The 20,293-nt window shown below is 37.7% G+C and overlaps 1 protein-coding gene across 2 annotated transcripts in view; it reads right to left on the bottom strand.

The window, feature by feature from the left end:
* Positions 1 to 847: 847 nt before the first annotated feature.
* TSHZ2 (teashirt zinc finger homeobox 2) overlaps positions 848 to 20,293 on the bottom strand; it is a 274,614-nt gene continuing 255,168 nt past the window's right edge. The window contains exons 2-3 of one of the 2 annotated variants that reach the window (XM_023494514.2): positions 2,732 to 5,798; positions 848 to 2,406 (exon numbers count right to left, since the gene is read on the bottom strand). In XM_023494514.2, the coding sequence (XP_023350282.1) occupies positions 2,740 to 5,798 (3,059 nt within the window). In that variant the 3' untranslated portion in view covers positions 848 to 2,406; positions 2,732 to 2,739. Of the gene's footprint in view, positions 5,799 to 20,293 lie in introns of both variants that reach the window. The other variant, XM_023494513.2, reaches the window with a different exon arrangement.

Genomic DNA, 20,293 nt, shown 5'->3' with positions numbered 1-20,293 from the left:
AGAGATTCAGGCATTTTGTTAGATGGCTGGCCAGAATATCAGAAACACACCTTATTTCTAAGTATAAGTGCAAAATTAGCTAATGTGGATCTTATTCTTATTTATGGATGGGTCTCCTCCCTCATATCTCCCCCCTCCACCTCCCTTCCTTTTTTTTTTTTTTTTTTTTTTTAAATCCCTGACTTAGATATACACATCTGATTCACTTTAATCCTTTCTCAGAATCTTGGCAACAAAATTGATATGGGGGTTGGGGTGGGGAGTTAGTTTTATTATGAAGATAAGACTAATAGGATACCTTTAAGCTCTAACTGTGAAATATCCATCAAGCAAAAAGCCATGGAAATACCCTATTAATAATAATAATAATTTATGTAGTTAACAGAAACGACTTGTGTGTGGGTTTCCAAATTATTGGTTTACCTTCATGTTTCTAGAATAAACATTGCAGCTTTCTAATGCTTTAAATGTCTTCTTTGGATGGTAGTTTTTTTAAAAAAAACTTTTTCCTATTTGTAATATTTTGGTAGTGATGTTGATTTTTTAAAAATTTTTGCAAACCAAACAAGTGGAAAATTGTTCCTGATTATGTAACAAATACCCACTATCTATTTGTTCTTTTGATTTGTTGCATTCATTGCTATGGAATTTGAAGCATCTCTCTGGCCATTCAGTTCATATTCTTCTTGCTTTTTAAGGCAAGAAACAATTGAGTTATGGAGACCTTAACCTGTCACAAATCAAGTAAACAGATTGCGCCCCCAACCTCCCAAGTAGGCGTTCTTTGGCTTATCTTTCAACACTAGTAAAAATCGATACAAATGAAGCTTGGAAAGACGGGCAGGAGTCTGGCAATAATCATTTTTAATTAACATGGTAAAAACATGCAAACAAAAGAACAACAGGATTCATTTGGGCCAAAGGAGCAGGTAGAGCAGTGGGATTGTTTTTTTTTTTTTTTTCTGACCAAAAGCTCTAAGGCCCTAAAACCCCCCACCCCCCACTGTGTGCAGAGTCCTGAGTGACACATCTTCATAATGGTCAATCTGTTCATTTTGGCCACTGCCACATGCCATAGTTATAAACAGGGTTGCTTTTATAAGTAGCAGAGTATGCTATCTGTATGGTAGAATACAGCTGATTACAAAAGGATCCCTACCTGGCAAAATATCTCCCTCATTGGTTTGCTTATACTATCTGAAGTTCTTTGAGTTAAGGATCGATGGTGTATTTGAAATGTAAATGCTCTCTGGGAGTGGTAACACATAATAAGCCAGGAACACTTAATTATGAGTTGTTTTGTTGGTTTGAATTACTTTGTCCCCAAAACTGGCCTAAAAACCCTGAGTTTGGCTTGAGATTGGCTTTATTTATTTTTCAGATATGCCAATTTATTTTCTTTCTCCAAACTGGAGTCAGGTTAGAGAATCCATCAGGACTGGGAAATCTGTCTGATTTAGGAGTGGCGTGTAAGGTGAGCGAATTTTAATGAGGGGTACAGAAGTCCATATTGAGTGAGGGGGGGACCAGGTGAACTGGTAGAATGGGTCATCTAATATTAGATCACCAGAAGGGCTCAGGGAACTTAAGCCAAGAGCATTTAAAGAGAGACAGGCTACCTTCTATGACTACTACATCATTTCCTCCAAGGCTAGGCCCTGTTTATAACCATGGTCAAATGGTCAAATCTGAGTGACCTAAGGTGAGTCACTTCTGAGAGAGCATCACAAAGATGGCGAAAATGAATGGATTGGCTGCGCATCCAAATGTAACCTTTGTCCTGTGAGGTGGAGTAGGTGGTCTGGGGTCTGATGACAATGTGAAGCACTGAACATATATGGTACATTTAGGAACAAAGGAAGACAGGATTAGGATTGAAGCTGGTCACCCTTGAGCACAATGGCAATGGGTGGGTTGAAAGTCATTAAACTATTTATTGAGAGTAAAATTCCATGTGCATGCATTGATGCTACCTTTGATACAGGGGAACAATGAGATAATTCCATAGAAATATGAAGAGTGATAGAGGAAAATAAGCCTCCTCTCTTTTCAGCTGAATAGACTGCACAGAAGAACTTTATAACCCGCTTATGTTGCAGATGCAAAAACCTCTTCTTAAGGGTTAAGAAAAGGCATGTCTGCTCCCCCACCCCCACCCCCAAAAGTGGGCAGTATAACTACTGTTAAAAGTAGAACAACAACAATAAAAAGTGTTTAAATACAAGTAACAATGAAAAAAGTCAGCCCTCTGGTTATTCAGGAGCTGATTAACCAGTCTGTATATTGTGTCTGCCCCTTAGTTTCTCCTCCATCTCCCTCCTGCTGAGCATCTTTTGGCTATTTCAAGCCCTTGTTAGAACTTCTAGCAGAAGGTTGGGTGGCCAATATGTCCCCTTGAAAGCAGCTCTAGAAAAAAAAAAAAAAAGGCTGGTGGAAGAGGAGGTTGAAACTATTGGCTAAAATGAGGTTTGAGGATAATCTGTGAATTTCGTGTATCTAGGTTTATTTGGTTCCCCTCCCTGCGCCCCACCGCCCCTCTGACAGGGATAATGGAGAATTGGCTGTCACCCATCTATTATGCTTTGCTCTCTTAAGAAATAAGTCCTAATCCAGCAAACTGGCATGCTGTTTGAACCTTTGGGAATGTTGGCTGCATCTAAGCAAATACATCTTCTTTACAAGGCTCCTTACAATCCCGACCTTACAATTCACCTTGGGAGCAAACGCATACCTTCAGAACTATTCTTCATCCACGTCTGCTACAAACTGTGAGTGGTGTTCGGGTGACTTGCTGTGCGTTTTGCTTAGGTGAAGTTTTACTGCATGTTTGCTCGCAAAGGTCCGACAACACAACTTACACTTGAATTTAGAGTCCGTGTCCTCTTCCGCAGCTATAGTTTCCGGTGATCTTTGAACGGATACTCTGGAGATCTCTTGCTCAACCTTGGTTTGCTGTTCCACTGCCAGTCGATTCATATCCTTCATTTGGAAGCCTAGGTGGGACTCTAAGTGGCTGATGTAGGTAGAAGGTGTTCTAAATTGAGATGCACAGTCACTACAATAGAAGATGGGATGTCCTTTGTCCATATTTTTCAAAAATTTTGTCCCTCCAGTTTTCCTAAGTTGATATTTGACATTGGCCAGCCAGTGGCTAATGGTGGTCATAGATAGTCCAGTAAACTTGGAAATCTGCATGCGTTCTTGGGGACCCAAATCTGATAGGAGATACTTCCCTTCCGATGTTTGAAAGAGGCTGGAAGCAAACTGAGCCTGCAGGATTAGAAGGTGTTGCGGATTCCAGTTAGACTGCCTGCCCTTCCTCTTATGCAAAGTGGAGACTTCGGTAGAGACATCTTCAAAGCGCCTGACCTCCATCTCCAGCTTCATGGAAGGGACCCTGGAAGAGGTGGTGGTGGGCTTTGGTGTGGTAGCTTTGGGAAGAACTTTGACCATGTCGGCAATGTCAGACAGAGCATGCTTCTGCGGTGGGGATGTACAAGATTGTGCTTGCGCTGACTCCGCCTTCTTGCTCTTAGATTTGGTCAGATCAATGGGCTGGTCATTGTTTTCAAACACGTAGCGCCTAGACACACTTGCTGGTCTGGATGGGGCCGGAGACAAAACTGGCTTTTCGAGGATGTTGAGATTCTGTTTATGAAACATAGAAATTGTGCTTGAACTGGGGCTGGAACTGGATGGAGAACGTAGAGGTTCGGTGGCCTTGCCTAGATGATTATTCAATACGGACTGCAGGGCACTGAGTGGGTTAATGCAAGGTAGGGCCGGAGCATGGTTGGTGGTGCTGCAGCCATTGCTAAGAGAAGATGTGGATTCCATAGACTGGGATTTCTCTCTGGTGCTGTTCTCTCTCACTCTGTCCTCCTCTTTGGGGGTCGGGGGATCAGTCTTTCTGGAGTCTGAAGAAGTCTCACTTTTGGGGAGAGACTCACCCTCACTGTGGCTCAAGGAGGATACATCGGCCACAGGGCTGTCTTTTGCATATTCCTTCTGGGCTTCCTCCTTGTCTTCTAGCTCTTTCTTCACTTGAGTGCACTGGGCTAGGTTTGTGGATACAGAAACCAGGGGCATGACCTTCCACTTTGGAGCTATTGGCCTTAACTTATTGGTGATGGTTGGCCGAATTTGGAGTACCTGGGAGCCCATAGGCAAAGTGGACTTTGTCCCCTCCGAGAGCTGGTAGGCTGCATGGATACTAGGATATGCACTCCAACTGGGAGCCCCATTTTGCGCTTTGTTGATAGCTGTGGTAACTGTATTTTCTAATGACTTTAAAATGTCTCCTCCACCCTTGGAACCATCTTCCAAGTCTTCTTCCCTAAGATACTGGTATTTCATTGTAGGATCCAGTGGTTTTTGAAGAGTATCTTCATATTCTTCACCTTTGACCACTTTTTCATCTTTGCTGATCTCCTCCGGTTTTTCCTTTTTGCTCTCTTTCTTTAGTTCCATCGGAGGGGCTGCACATTCTGAAGCTGCATTGGTGGATGGCTTAGCTGACGGAGTCTCATTTCCCGGAGCCTCTGACAACGACTGCATTTTCTCCACCGCCAGTGGATCTAGCACCAGCTGCTTGCCTTTCTTGGAAGCTGAGCTGGTGACTTTCAGAAAGTGACCTGTGACCATCATGTGAGTGGTGAGCTGCTGCAGGGTGTCATGAGAGCTCCCACACTCCATGCATTTCAGGATCTGGGATTTGCAGGCCTCGAACTGCCAGGTGTAGCTGGCTCCATTTTGATAGCCGTAGCGGTTGTTGGAGGACAGCTGGAGGTTGGCGTTCTTTTGGGAGGAAAACGTTTCCGAAAATGATCCGGTGGTAGAATCTGGGGAGCAGGGCCGGTTGACGTCAAAAACACGTTTCTTTGCCGGGTTGACCATTTTTGAAGAAATGGTTGGTACTGGCTCCTTCAAAGGCACTTTTTGGTAATGTTTTGTTTTTATCATGTGAACACTCAAATCTTGCAGGGAATCAAAGGAGTCACCACAAAACATACATTTGAGAACTTTTTGTGCATCTTCCTTGTCCATGTCCTGAAAAGCCCTTTTGCGGGGCTTTGAGTAGCTGGTAGGTCTGTGCTTGTCCTTTTTGCGGTTATCATCTTGGTAGTGACCGGTTTCGTTCATGTGCACCGTTAACTCTACCAAGGTATCGTAGGCAGCGCTGCACTGCCGACAGCGAAACCTGCTGGCCCCCGTGAACACGGTCCCACACATCTTACTGCTCTGTCGGTACAACTGCACCGAGCTGAAGAGGTTGGGCTTGGAGACGGGCCTCGAGGGCAAATTCTGCTGTAAGCTTTTGGATAAGGCATCCTGATGCCAGTCAAAGTCACTTTTGTTACCTCCGTTCCGAGCGTCGCAACCTCTCCGCTCGCTGCTCGACAGCTTGAGCCCGAGCCCGGTCCAATAGGAATCAGAAAGGATATTGGCGTAGACAGCGGTCATCTTATCCATGCAGTTGTGGGTCTCATTCTGAAGTTTGGGGTGGACAGTAGCTTTCTTGTCCTGGGCATCTCGACAGCAAACGCTTTTAATGTCTGCCACCTGGTCACTGGCGTCGCTTAGAAGGGATTCGTTTTCGGCATCTTGATTAGATAAATGACTTCCTGGAGAGTTCTGGTAGCTGAAGCTACCCTTCGGGTCGGTGCCTGTTTCTAGTTCCTCATCTGTGCCCGGGTCGTTGCTGCCCTGAAGCTGAACTACGGAATTGCTGTCTTCATCATCTTCCTCTTCCTCTTTGATTTCTTCCTCCTCCTTCAATTCCTCCTCCTGAACATAACCTGAAATATAGAAGAGAAACAGATGAAATAACAGGGTACGTAGCCTACTCCAATTTCAAGCCTCGCGCTAAGTGCTTCCTGTCCTGAACGGAATGCCAATTCAATCTACACTTTTATGAACTGTTAGCACTGGAAAGAGGAAAAAGCCAAATGATGTCTTTTGTGAAGTCTACTGCTTTTTATTGGCAGGCAATCATAATTCTTTATAACTTCCCAGAATCCCAAGTTAATAATTTTCACATTTAAGGAATATCACTCTAACATGTTTATAATGGAACGGTTGCTAAATCCATATGTATGACTTTCAGACAGGACTAACCCCACTCCTTTTCATTTAGCTCCATCTTGCCTCCGGGGAGAAGAAATGCAAATGAAAGCTTGATCTTTGCCAATTTAGCTGCCTTAGTACCTTCATTGCAATCATGAGACCAGAGTTCAAATCCCAGATTTGCCACTTTCTGTCCTACCCATCGTGGCTGAATCCTAAAGACCTCATATTTCTTCTTTGAAAAATAAGGGGCTGATTTTTCTTGTGCAGCACGATATTTGTGGAAATATGTGCAGAGGAATTGCACATGTTTTTTGGATCACTTGCTGGGGTGGGGGAGGAGGGGAAAAATTAGAACACAGGGTTTTGTAGCCATATATATATTTTGAAAATAAAAAGCTATAATTTTTTTAAAAGATTAAAAAAAAAGAAAAAGAAGGGGATGGATAGAGATAGAGTAGATTGAGTGGTGGGTTGGTAAATGTTTAACAAGTGATTCTTGGAGAGAAAAATGTACACATGATGCACTTTTCAGTTTTATATGCATTATTAACCTTTTCTCCATCACTTTCTTAAATCTAAACAATCAACAAAACAGCAGCTTCTTCTGATTTCCAAGGTGTAAACACTCATACTGACAATTTAATAATCAACTCTTGAAAGGGATGGATTCTAGCACACCCCTGGGTGGACTAGATGATCACCAAGGCCTTTCAAGTTCTAAATCTGATGTTTTATCATGGAATCATATTAACAAATTATTTCTAGTTGCTCCTAAGGAATTCCAATTAAGTTGATCTGTAGTAAGGGCCTCCTTAGGTCCAAGGCACTATTCCCAAAGCACTTTCTAGGGTAGGAGGGATGAGCTATATACAAATAACCCTGATGTAAAGTAAAAGTTCAGAAACCACAAGTGGTTTAAATAAAATATTCTTGGAGTCCAGAAGAGGGGAGAAATCATTTTCAACAGAGGGAATTTCAGGAAATCTGAATATAAAAGGTAGTATCTGAGCTGCTTGTTTGGAAAGACTTTTACAAGGAAGGGGGGGGGGGAAGGGAGGCAGAATGTAAGATGGCAGAATAATACATTGGACTTGAAGTCAGAAAGATCTGAATTCAAGTTTTGCTTCAGATCCTTCATAACTCTGTGAACCTGGGCAAATTTCTTAACCTCTTTATGCCTCTCCTCATTTATAAAATGAGGGGATGGTTTTGATGGCCCCCAAGATCTCTTCTGACTACAAATCTTTAGGAATATTTTAAGTTTAATTTTATTTTAAATTGGCAATCTTTTATTTTCTTCCCTTTTGCCCCCAGTTATAGATTTATAACCCTATGATCTTAAGTAAAACTTTGGTAGAAATTATTCCAGAGGCAAAACAGAGAATGTGGGCAAATGGTAAATATCAGTCATAAGAGCTCAATATTTGAAGGTAGCTCAAAAGCCATCTCCCCCAATTCATAGCTTAAAAAATCCTCCTTACAACTCAGTAGAAAGTAGTCATCCTTCTATTGCTTAAAAAAATCTCCAGGGGTGGTGGTGACAAAATCAGGCAGAGAAGAGAGAGGGAATCTATTACTTTCTGAAGCATCCTACTCTGTTTTGAGATGTCTTTAATGGTAAGGAAGTCTTACTTTACTTAGAGAGTTCATATTCAAATCTTTCCAACTTATACCCCACTCTCTCCTCTGGGACCAATCAGAACAAGTTTTTCTCATTCCCTTGGCATTTTAGCTGTTAGAAGTACCTTCATTACAGAAGATAGTCTGAATCTCAGCCCTGCCACTTTCTATCCACATGATCTTGGGCAAATCCCTTCACTTCCCAGCCCTTCAAATACTTAAAAAAATAATAGTAATTCGGTTTGTAGAGAAGGGTACTTAAGGAGGGACAGTGAAATATAAGACTAGGAAAGAAGAGTGGGGTCAAATTGTGGAGAGTCTTCAATGAGAATGTTGATTGTAGACACATTATAGTTTAAGTAGTCAATGGATTTTGTTGCAGATCAGCCATTTGTGAAGTATGATGGATATAATTCTGTAAAGGTGGACTCCAAATATGGGCTAAGGCCTAGAAGGCTAGTGAAGAGTTATGATGGAACATTTGAATAGACTATTTCACTGCTGGCTAGAAAATTGTATAACCTCAGTGAATACAATCATTTAAAATAATGATAAAAGGTTTTTAATAAGAATGGAGTATTTTGGGACTATCCTATTATGTTTTAACAAATTTAAGGAGACAGTTTCAGATGAGTCTTAAAATGCCCTCTCAATTTTGTGCCTGTACTTCTGAATGCACCATGATTTGTGGGTACAAATCACAGGATGCCAATTACCTGTTTGATTTGTAGATATGAAATGCTGCTAGGAGCATGATGCTTGCTGGGGATCTGAATTCTCTGACAGGTTAGGGGAAAAACAATAGTAGGGACAAAATGGAGACATGGGGGAGGGGATAAGAAGGAGTTAATAAGCAAATCTTTTTCTATAGTGTTGTGGGATACAGCAATCCATACCTAGGTGTTTTTGTTTTTCGTTTGGCTTTCAAGGGTGATATTTTTTATTGTTGTTTTATTGTTGATGGAGAATGGAGCTCTATGTCTGGAAAAAAGTAAAAACTTGCATCATCTACTTCTCATATCTTTTTTTTTCCCCTTACCTTCTTGCCTTTTTGCTTCTGAGTAGCTCATAGAGAAGATTTGAAAAGGAAATAGGTAGCTAGATTAGGGCTTGCTCTCAAACTCACAGAAGAAAGTCTTTTGATCAGGAAGTTAACAATATAATGGATAAAGTTTGTAGGCTCTGTATTTAAATTAAGAATTAAGAGGAAGCATAGCAAACTTAGATTTACTTCATAGATTCATAGTGTGGAAGAGAGACAGCATGAAGTGGTTGGACTGGGGGTCTTATACTATGTCTACATGATGACAATGGAACCAATTGAAAGGTAAAACGCAGTCAAAACATCAGTTTCGCCATTTGTTTTAGGTTTGTCTCTATGCACACAAACTAACTTAAAAAATTAATAGCATTGTTGAATTCAATAACATTATGTCTGACAAAGGGAAAATAATTCATTTAGAAAGCTTGGATCTAGAATCATAAGTCATGGGTTCAAATACCAACTGAAATATACTCTTTGTATGACCCAAAACAAGTCATTTAAGGTCTAGGTGACTCAGTTTCCTCATCTGTAAAATGAGCCAAGTAGATCAAACTCCTTCCTAGTAACTTTTTCATTTTAAATCCTATGTTTTTTTGAACTGTTACTAATTGGTTGTTTTTACAAATAACCAGTTTACAGAATCCAAACCTCACACTTTTTTCTTCCAAATTATTTTGTATGTATAAACACAGCTGTTATATCACCAGTGGGAAGTCTAACTTATAGACAATAAGATAAGATATGAAGATAAAAATAAGACAAAGCAAAACAAAAATTTATAATTGAGAATGGCTCTTCATGAGTCAACAGAGCCAGATAGCATATTGTGAATATACTTTCCATTAGAAATTGGGGTTAAATTCTAAGCATATATAATAGTGAAAAAGAAAATGAACAAGTGAAGAAATCAGGTAAAAAGATGAAAAATGAACTGAATTCTGCCATGATGATTTGCTGAATATAGCTATAGTCCTGAATTGCTGATTTGGAAATATACACGCTCTCACTCATACGCATGAAATCTGCCTGACCTGAGATCCTGCACACAGGTAGAAATGAGAAATATTTTCTTCTCTCGTGATATTTGGAAGCTGAATAATTGAGCCCATCTTTTCCTCACAATCTACTTTGTCCTTCTAAATGGATTCTCCAGAAGAAAAGTATGAAGCAGCTAACCCCTCCCCCACAATACAGATAAAATTTTCTACTTAATTAGGCATTGACATGTTTACTATAACCTTTATAGAAGAGTAACTCATGCTGAGCTGTCCTTCCCCCCCCCCCCCCATTGCATAGGTTTAAATCTAAAACTAGTGATAAGAAAACACACAAAGGCTTTGTGAGAAAGGACAAAAGTACCAAATCTGTGAAAATGAGAATTTTCTTTCTTTCCTTCCTTCTTTCCTTTTTTCTTCCCTCCTTCTCTGTTTCCCTCCCTCCTTCCCTTCCTCCTTTCCTTCCTTCTTTCTTTCCTTCCTTCCTTCCTTTCTTTCCTTCCTTCCTTCCTTCCTTCCTTCCTTCCTTCCTTCCTTCCTTCCTTCCTTCCTTCCTTCCTTCTTCCCTTCCTCTCCCTCTCTTTCAATTATTAAATAACTAAATTTTAATTCATTTGTTAAAAACTAGCTATTGTTATTATATTCATGATATATTGTCTATTGGACAGGGCAAAAGGCAAGGCCCTTATATTTTTTACATTAGCCTGTGGGAAATCCCTTACAGAGACAGCAGAACAACAGGAATCACCAGCAGTGTTCATGAGTTTGAGGTGACTTAGATGATGTCAGTCAGTTTTTGTGATCTAATATGTTGCTTCCTTTCTCAGCTTCACTCTTAATTCTTTAGACTTTTTCACTGAGTTCTAGTGACCTTCTTACCCTGGAAGATTCCCCAACCAGGGCCTCTCCTACCCTTAGTGAGTTCCTTCCAGAACTTCCATTTTAAGGAAGTGTCAGCCACTTCTTACTCCTCTCCTAGCTTCTCTCTCAATTCTTCACCATTCCCAAAGTGAATCTGGTGACCTTATATAGCCCTCCCTCATTTAAATCATTTCACTTGCTTGTCATGGAGTCATCTCCCTGATGCCATGTTCCTCTTTGAGAATACTTCTCTCCACCTCCACCCCTGGTTTTTGATTCCTTTTTACATATTATTTTCTCCCTTTATAATATCAGTTCCCAGAGGGCAGGGATTGTCTTTCTTTTTCCTTGTATTTATTTTTCCAATTCTTAGCACAGTGCGTGGGACATAATAATAAATGCTTATTGTTGACTATAACAAGATCTCCTTGTTCTAATGCAATTATTTTATTAGAGGTTGTCTATGTGTTCTAGGAAAGTTCTGTGGACCTCTCCTGGTGTGTGATGGGGTACATGTGAAATTTTGGGAATACATACACATTAAGGAATAGATCTTTGAATTAAGTATGAATTGGTATCATCCATCACTGTTTATTTCATGCCTCATCATGAAGTGGGGGTGAGAGTGTAGTGTTAATTCTAGCAAATCTTAGCAAGCTAGAAATATTTTGAGGCAGACCTGGTCAATTCATTGTTCAAGGAGAAGCCTAGAGGCTTACAATCAGAAGGTCATCTATCAGGCAAATATTTTCAGTTATAACAATTTACTAAAACCATCTACTTCAAAGAAGAAATATTATGGTCTTTGAATATGGAGATGAATTAGTCAGAGGAGAGAGTACTAGAACCATTACTCATGCTCTCCTTATTTACTGGCTCCTGCATACAAGTACAACCACATTTCTCCAAACTCTCAAGAAAACAGTTACTTTATCTTGACGGTTTTTGCCAGCTTTCATCTTGTACCTCTTCTCTTCTCTACAAAACTCCTTTAAAAGTATAAACTATTTATCGCAGCAGGAAAAGAATTGGAAATTGAAGGGGTGTTCATCACTATGGAGAACAAGTTGTGGAATATGATTGTGATAGAGTACTATTGCGCTATATGAAATGGTGAGCAGGTTGATTTTAGAAAAACATGGAAAAACTTGCATGAAATGAGCAAAACCAAGAGAATGCTGTATACAGAACAACAAAATTGTTTTAAGAACAAATGTGAACAATTAGGTTATTGTATCATAAATATTCAAACCAACTACCAAGGACCTATGAAGAAAGATACTATCCATCCCCATAGAAATCATGTATAAATATACATATGTATAATATCATTTTAAATACACACATGTCAAATGATGGTCTTCTCTAATACAGGATAAAGGAGGGGGAGACAGTTGTAATAGTAAAATGTAACAGAAAAATTAAATTAGATTAAGAAAAGAAAAAAACAGCATATACACATATATAATATATACCTCTAATTCTATCTTTTCACACTAGTTTTCTAAACCCTCTATAATCTGACTTTTGATCTCATCATTTAACTGAAAATGCTCTCCTCAAAGTTAGCAGTGATCTTAGTAGATATATCTAATGATCTTTTTTCAATCCTCATCCCTCCTGACTTCTGTATATCATTTGACACTGGTGATCACTTTTTCTTCCTAGAAATTATCTCCTCTCTTGGTATGTGACACATATTCTCTTGGTTTTTCTTCTAACTATCTAAACACTCCTTCTCAGTCTCCTTTTCAGAATCCCCATTGTAATCGTTTCCCCAATGGTGAGTTAACTTTAAAACTTTATCCTGGGCCTTCTTTTCTTTTCTTTATGTGGTCATTAACTCCTACAGTTTTAGTTATCATCCCTATGCATATGATCTTCAGATTTATATAATCTATATGTCCACTCCTAGTCTTTTTTTCTGAACTCTAATTCTACTCTTTAATTCTTCTTAGGCATTTCTAACTTGATGTTCCATAGACATGCCCAAAACAGAACTTCCCCAATCCCTTTTCTTCTAGAGAGACATCACCACCTTCTCAGTCTCCCAGGTTCACAGATTTGGCATCTTCTTGGAATTTTTTACTTAAACTTAAATATGACTCCATGTTGTAAGAAATAACAAACAGTTATGTTCCCATAGTGGGAGAAAACTGGAAATCTGGAACCAGAAGTAGTCCAGAGTAGGGGGGCAGAGATGCTCTGAAACTAGTTGAAATTGGATAGAACTAGTTGTATAGTGTTAAAAAAAAAAAGCTGAAAATAGAATAAAGGTCACAGTTTAGCTAGAATACGCATACTTAATTGCTTCATAAATATTAACGTCTCCCCAGGAAGAGCTAATTATTTTAATGGTCATACAATGTATGTAGTGGGAGGGGAACATATTAAGGAGTGTATGTTGTAGGATGATTGAGAAAGCATGTTAACCTTGTCACTGCAGCTTTTGGGAGGTGGGGGAGGGATTCTGTGGTTGGGAAAAAGAAATGAAAGGCTATGTAGGATCTTGCCTTTGTAAGGTGTGTGAGCTTATTTTGAGTTTCACACCTGTTTCCTACAGGAACGTATCAAAAGTTTAAACTGCTTCAGTTCTCCGGAGATTGTTCATTTACTACACTCTTATTTGGAGCTCAGATTTTTGTTTCCAACAGTATGAGGTCTTGTAACTGAATGTGGGGGTCACAAAATTATGACTTATTATCAGTAAATGTTTGATTTATATACCTATTTTATATAACTATATACCTGGGATCACAGAAAAATTTCTCTGGCGAAAAGGGGTTGTGAGAAGAAAAAGTTTAAGTAGTCCTGTTCTAACTTGCCCCACATATCCAATCAGTGGCCAGATTTTGTCTTCCTTACCATCTGTTGTATCTGTCCCCTTCTCTTCATTCACATAGCTACCACGTTAGTTCAGGCCTTCATCACCTCTTACTGGGATTATTCTAATTGTTTTGCCTACCTCAAGTTTTTTTTCAACTATAATCCATCCTTCTAAAAACTCTCAAAATGATTTTCTTGAAACAAAACTGTGCCACAATCCCCCTACTTCACACAATAAATTTCAATGGCTCCTTATTGCCTCCAGGATCAAATACAATTTTTTTTGTTTGGCATTTAAAATTCTTCACAACCCAACTTCTTCTTATAGTTCTACTCATCTTATACTTTACTTTTCTCCCTATACTTTATGATGGAACAATACTGACCATTTGTTATTCTTTACACAACATTTCTTATTTATGCAACTTTGCTCTGGCTGTGTCCATCTCTAGAATGTTCGCCTCCACCTCTTTCTTACATTTGTCTCCTTTTTCCCATTCACACATCCTGACCCTCCCCCAACTCTCCTACCTTTGTTCATGAAAGCCCTCATCACTTCTCACCAGCATTATTGTAACAGCCTTCTTCTTGGATTCTGCCTCATCTTTTCCCACTCCACCCCACCCTTCACATACCTGCCAACATTATTTTCTTAAAGTAAAGGCTTGACCATGTCACTCCTCTACTTATTAAACTCCAGCTTCTGTTACCTCCAAGATCATAAATACAAGCTCCTCTACTTGTCATTTAAAGCCTCAAGATGGCTCCAATCTACCTTTTAAGACTTATTATATATTACTTTTCTTTCTGAGTTTTATAGGTCAGCCAAACCGATCTTACTTTTTCTTATATCTAATAGTCCATCTTCCATCTCCAAGTCTTTGCATTATCTGTTCTCATGCTTGGAATACACAATCTCTTTTTACCTCCATCTCTTAGAATCTTCTATTTCTTTCAAGATTCACTTTAGGTACTACCTTCTTTTTCATCTCATTCCCAATTCCACTCAGCTCTACTCTTTCCCTCCCAAAATTTTCTTGTATTTATTTTACACAGACTTCCTATGAATTATTTCCTATGATAGAATGTAAGATCCTTGAGGCAAGAATTGTTTCTTTCTTTCTTTTTTTTAAAAAAAATTTCCCTTTGTACCTCCAACAACTAGATCAGTACCTGGCACATAATAGGTACTTTAAAAAATCTTTGATTTTTAATTGGTTGATTGATTGATACATTGAAGATCATTTATTAATTTGTCCATGGGCCTATGATCTTGTTTTCAACAAGAAACAACAGCAGATCATATAGATGAAATCATGATTTTCTGAAGTATGAAGCACAAATGAGAATAAACCAAGTGAATGGGAGGTTGTATGTTGCTACTCTGCATATACATAAATACATATATTTTTACATGTACAAATTCACCTGTCAGCATATGAAGTCACACAACACCATCATAATACCTACTCAGTTTCTTCATTCATCAAAAATAGTTCTTTGCCATTACATAGACAAAACAAGCAGTTGATTGATTGGGGTTATTTCTAAGTGACACCAAAATAACTGGTTGTAAAGGGGGAAATATCATTCAATCTACTAAGCTGTTTGACACATTCTCTCCAAACTTTCATTCTTTTTTTTTTTTCCACTGAAGTCACTGACTTTTTTTGACACTTGGATTCTCTATTGGTTATATTGGTGTTGTAAAGATATTACCCATCTATGAGTCAAAATGTTGAGGGAGAAAGAAAAAAAAAATGGACACTTCTAAATTTCAGCAGCTTCCTGCCAAATATTTAAATTGCCAAAAATATCTTCAGATGAATTTCTAATGGCAATATTATTTCAAAGTTAATGAGAACACTTCCCATAACCTGTTGAGGCAGCACAAGTGGAATCAAAATTGTGTTTTTCTTTCAGGGTCTAATTTCCCATTTTATAATATAGGTATACAATATATGTAAAATTTAAAGTCAGGGATAAATTAAATGTGATCCTCCTGGATTTTGGGATGTTTTAATATAGTAGGAATAAAAGGGCAAATAAAACAATCATTTGGGGTGGACTAGACAGTCAACTTTGACCATTTGGATGAATACTTCTGATTTCCTTTTTGTTCTCCCATTAGATTATGATTGGTCCATATGGATATGAACCTCAGGTAGATTTTAGCCTTGGTGTGGTACATAGCAGTAATTAGCCTGCCAGAGCTAATATCTTAAAGATTGATGATTAGATGTTTGTACTTTTATTCAGTTCTAGAACTTGCCAGCCTCCAGTTACATATAAATGTATTAATTTATTCATTCAATCATTATTTAGTATCTATTCTAAGAGAAAAGAGCACTGTTCTGATTCAACTTTGTGTTGTTTGATTGGCAGAGACCCTTTTTATTGGTATCTGATTATCATCCCCATGTATAAAGACTATGCCAGTCATTTTTGCTAAAGTCCACAGGAAGCATTGTGTCTACATAGACCCACTCTCAATCTTAACTAAGTCCAGCTACCTTGAACTATTTAAAAATGGATATCTTAAAAATATGATCAGAAATCATTTTAAAACAACCTGTAACAGTAGCACATTGAGTCTGAACAATTTAAATAAGGTGATACTGAAAGTGAAGGGCATAGTTATTTATGATATGTTTTATTTATGATAGCTGATATTTGTTTTAATACTTTTACCTTAACAGAGAAGATTTAACAGCCAGAGAAAATGTTAAAACAATAAAGTATTCACAACTTTTCCTTATGTTAAAAATTGAAAAATAGTGTGGAGACTATACATATATATTGTATATATACAGATAGCCTTGGAGTCAGAAACATGTGTGTTCAATCCCAACCTTTGAACATGTTTTTTGTGGTAGCTTGGACAAACTATTAAAGCTTTTAAGTGCCTAAGATTTTATGTTGTAACAGAGTTGCTGATCTGCATTTGTAGATCAAGTTTTCCTACAGGGAATTACTCTACAATAATGAAATGACAGGTTTGACTCACTAAAACCTCAAAGTGTATACTATCTATATAATATGTGATATATAAATATATATACAAAAATTCTATTTTATATTACACAAATAAATAATAAATGTACATAAACTTTATTGTTTCAATTTTTAAAATTCCAATTACAGTGATTTCAAATGAAATTGTGCAAAATAATTTACTGCTGGGATGATGATAGATATCAAGGTTTTGTTAGGATTTGTATTCTTGTGGTTGACTTGGTCTTACACTATGCTATCTCAGCAAAAATACTGACAGTCATAACAATGTGGTAAAGGGGGGATAATTTGAATAAAATTAGCAATTCTAGAAACCTAACTTTTCAAAACAAAGCCAATTTGACTGAAGTCTTGTTTTATATCATACTCAATTATGATCATGATAATTTCATCCTTACATCATAATCTGTGAATGATGATATAAAACTTGATAAAGATTCATGAAGCATATGGAAGACATCATTGATCATCCATAGAATATTTCTCTCTGTGTATCATAGCATCCGGACTAGATTATAAGACAAAGTTATAGTCCCCTTATTGTGAATTTCTAATATTTGGTAACTCTGGTCTAAAAAAAAAACACACCAAAACTATTAATGTGCATTATTTGGGGCACTGATGTTCTCATGTATTAGCCTAAGCAAAAAGAACATTAAATATTTAAGAAAGCTGAGTTCTTCCCTTCTAGGGTGGGTTTGTGGGACTCAAGGAAAACAATATTAGGGGAAAGACAGGCAACTTTCTTCCCATACAAGGAGGACTGTTACAGAGATAAAATTTCTGTTCCATTTTTTCCTAAATCCATTAACAGAAAAAACGCATCCAAATCTTCCCACGTTGAACTGTAAGCAATCTAGGGAAGCAATGGAGTTCACAAATATTTCTTTTTGTTCTCAGAAGGAATATCTAAATTCACTGTGCTTTTTTTTTTCTTTTAACATAATCATATTTTTTTGACATGTGCATGGAACTCGTTAACATAAGTGGGCCATGTACACACAGATCAGGAAGAGCTTGTTTCCTCCTACAAATGAATAATGGCAGAGCCAAGCAAACAATGTTCTTTCTTTAAAGGAATGTCAGAGAACAAGCAGGTACAATGAGGAATCTGCTTATCAAGAGCACCATAAGTGGTCTATATACATGGGCTGAGAGCTTTGTGAAGGTCATCCAAAGCAACAAAATCTCATCTCTTCTCCTGAGTATCTTAATTTTACTATTACTTCTTTGTACATGCATATCAACTTGAATAAATACAATAAAAAATAAAAGTAAAAAAAATTAAGTACTCAATGCCACCTTTCTCTATGGAAGATTGTCAAAGAAGGGTCATTGCAATTTGTACTATGATATTGTTGTATCATAGTGCTTTGGGTCTTTCCATATTTCTTTGACACCAAGTATCAGATTGAAAATCTGGGTTTTACCATTAATTTGCTATGCTATTTTGGGACATTTGGGACAGTTTCCTTAACTTTAAGGTGAGAAAGTCACTTTAATCTGGTGATTCTCTGAAAACTATAATTTCCATGAAGGAAGATTGGATCATCATTCATCCAGACTTATGGTGGTCAGAAGCTACCTTAAAAAGGCAGAATTAAACAAAGAGATGAGGTAATCAGAAAGTTGTTGGGCCCATACCTATTTCCTCCCAAATCCCTACCAAAAGAAATAATGCCACAAGGCAAAACAGATTTTGGGTCAGGAGTCATCTAGTCTCAGCTACAGTGATCAGAATTGCTCTCTAATTCTAATTTTTTCATTTTGCTACAATTAAGGGTTTGAAAAAAATAAATATCTTAGATTTTTGTTGTTCCTTTTCTCTTCAAAGACCAAAAAAATTTTAGGCCTTATTTAATGTAACTTAAAATGCCTGTCAAATAGGTAACCCTTTCCACTTTATAGCTAAAAGAAAAAGAAGCATATCCTACTGACCACAAAATTTGTGTCTGCCTCCTATGATATGCCAGTGCTTGAACTATCTCAGCCAGACACCTGCTTTTAATTAGAACATAATATAGCAGAATTTCCTAACTTTTTAAATAATACCCACTATGTGCCAGGCACTCTGTAGGTGCAATAGAAATGAGTGCAAAGAATAAAACAATCCCTTCTTATAAGAAGTCTACATTTTAAGGGGAGAGTAATACATATCATGGGAGAAACAGTACATATAAAAATATATGCAGCACACATATAAGTCAGCAAACACAAAATAGTTAAATACAAAGAAATTTTGAAGGAAGCATACTAACACTTGAGTGGGGGGAATTTGAGAGATCGAGACAGAGACAGAAACAGAGAGAGAGAAGAGAGAGAAAGAGAAAGAGAGAGAGAGAGAGAGAGAGAGAGAGAGAGAGAGAGAGAGAGAAAGAGAAGAAAAAATGAATTAAAAAATAGAGGAAAAATTGTAGATGCTTTACAAATTGACCTTCATTCTGGAAGACATTACATTGATGTTATCATCCCACCAAGAGAAGGTCAAAATGATAATAATGTAATAATGTATCATGTTTTGGAGATGAACAAAATAAATCAAAATCTACCTTTTCCCCCCACAAAGACTGGAATTTTGCCCTAGAGATTTTGACATTTTTGTCTTCCAAATAATAGAAAATATTTTCAGCTGAATTTCTACCTATGTTTATAGTTATAGCTCTGTTTATAGATACATATGAACTCCTCTAGTTCTTTCTGAGCCTGGAAAGTTTGGTATTTGCCAAGAAAAGGGACAGTGGGTCATTGTCCAGAATAACCTTCACAATTCATGTAAAACCAAGACACCATCTGCACTGTTTCAGACATATAGTCCAATTTCACTTGAAATAACATCATTAGTCCAGCAATCCCACAGAGCTAGAAGGTGATCTTGTTTCTTCCTTGCCTGGCTTGAATTCAAAATCTTGCTTTTTTTTTTTCTTTTTTTTGGCAAAAGCTGTTTCTTTTTCTGAAATATTTCATGCAGATAATGGATAATGACCACTTCTCATTGCTTTTTCTTGAAAATGTCTAACTGCATTAGCTAACAAAAGAAAAAAAAAATGTAACCTGGTTCTTTGTCTAAGTTCATGGCTAGGGCTCCAACCCAGTGAAAAAGAAGAAGAAAACAATAATAACAACATGTCAGTAAAAAAGATAAATTGGCATTGACTAGCAACTCGAAGGTCTGGTCTTCTTCAGTGAGGACTCTGTGCTTTGTTAGAATTAATGACGTCAAAGACAGGAAAGATCTTTAATATCCTATGGCCCATCCCTTCATCAAGGCAGGATTTTATCCACAGGCTTTTCCCCATCTATTGGAAAGGAATCTCCAGTCCTTCCTGATCTTTTGCAATGCAATTAGTCTGGCAAAAAGGTTGGTTGAGGTAGCAGTTTCTGGCATACCACAGTATCCCCCTTACTACCACAAGTCACAAATTAGCTTATATAGGCAATGGAACAGTGTTGCTTGTGAGGAATAATGGGTCTGCTTAAGGCTGTCATGTCATTTACTCTAGGAAAGCCTTCCTTAATCCCACAACTATCCCAGACACTCAGAACTGGAGGACAGAGGGGTCAAACACGCAGTCCAAAATACTCCTGAGCACAGCCTAAACCAGTTTAAAAATTGGGAAATATTTAACAAATCATGAACAATTCTTCATGATCTTTTTTTTTCTTTTTTGGATGAAGATACTGGAGTGCTTTGTCATTTTCTTCTCCAGTAATAAAACAGAGAGAATATTAATATGTAATCTTCTAAATTCTGAGCTTGCATAGATCCTTACGTATGGATTAATGACCGCCTTTTTCTATTTTGACACTGCGTTGGAAGGACCTCAAATACGCTCATTGAATATAGAGTTGAAAAATCATCCCT

Source organism: Sarcophilus harrisii, chromosome 2 (assembly GCF_902635505.1).
Source record: "Sarcophilus harrisii chromosome 2, mSarHar1.11, whole genome shotgun sequence".
NCBI lineage: Eukaryota > Metazoa > Chordata > Mammalia > Dasyuromorphia > Dasyuridae > Sarcophilus > Sarcophilus harrisii.
The sequence above is the reverse complement of the archived record's forward strand: the minus strand, read 5'-3'. Positions and strand labels throughout refer to the sequence as shown.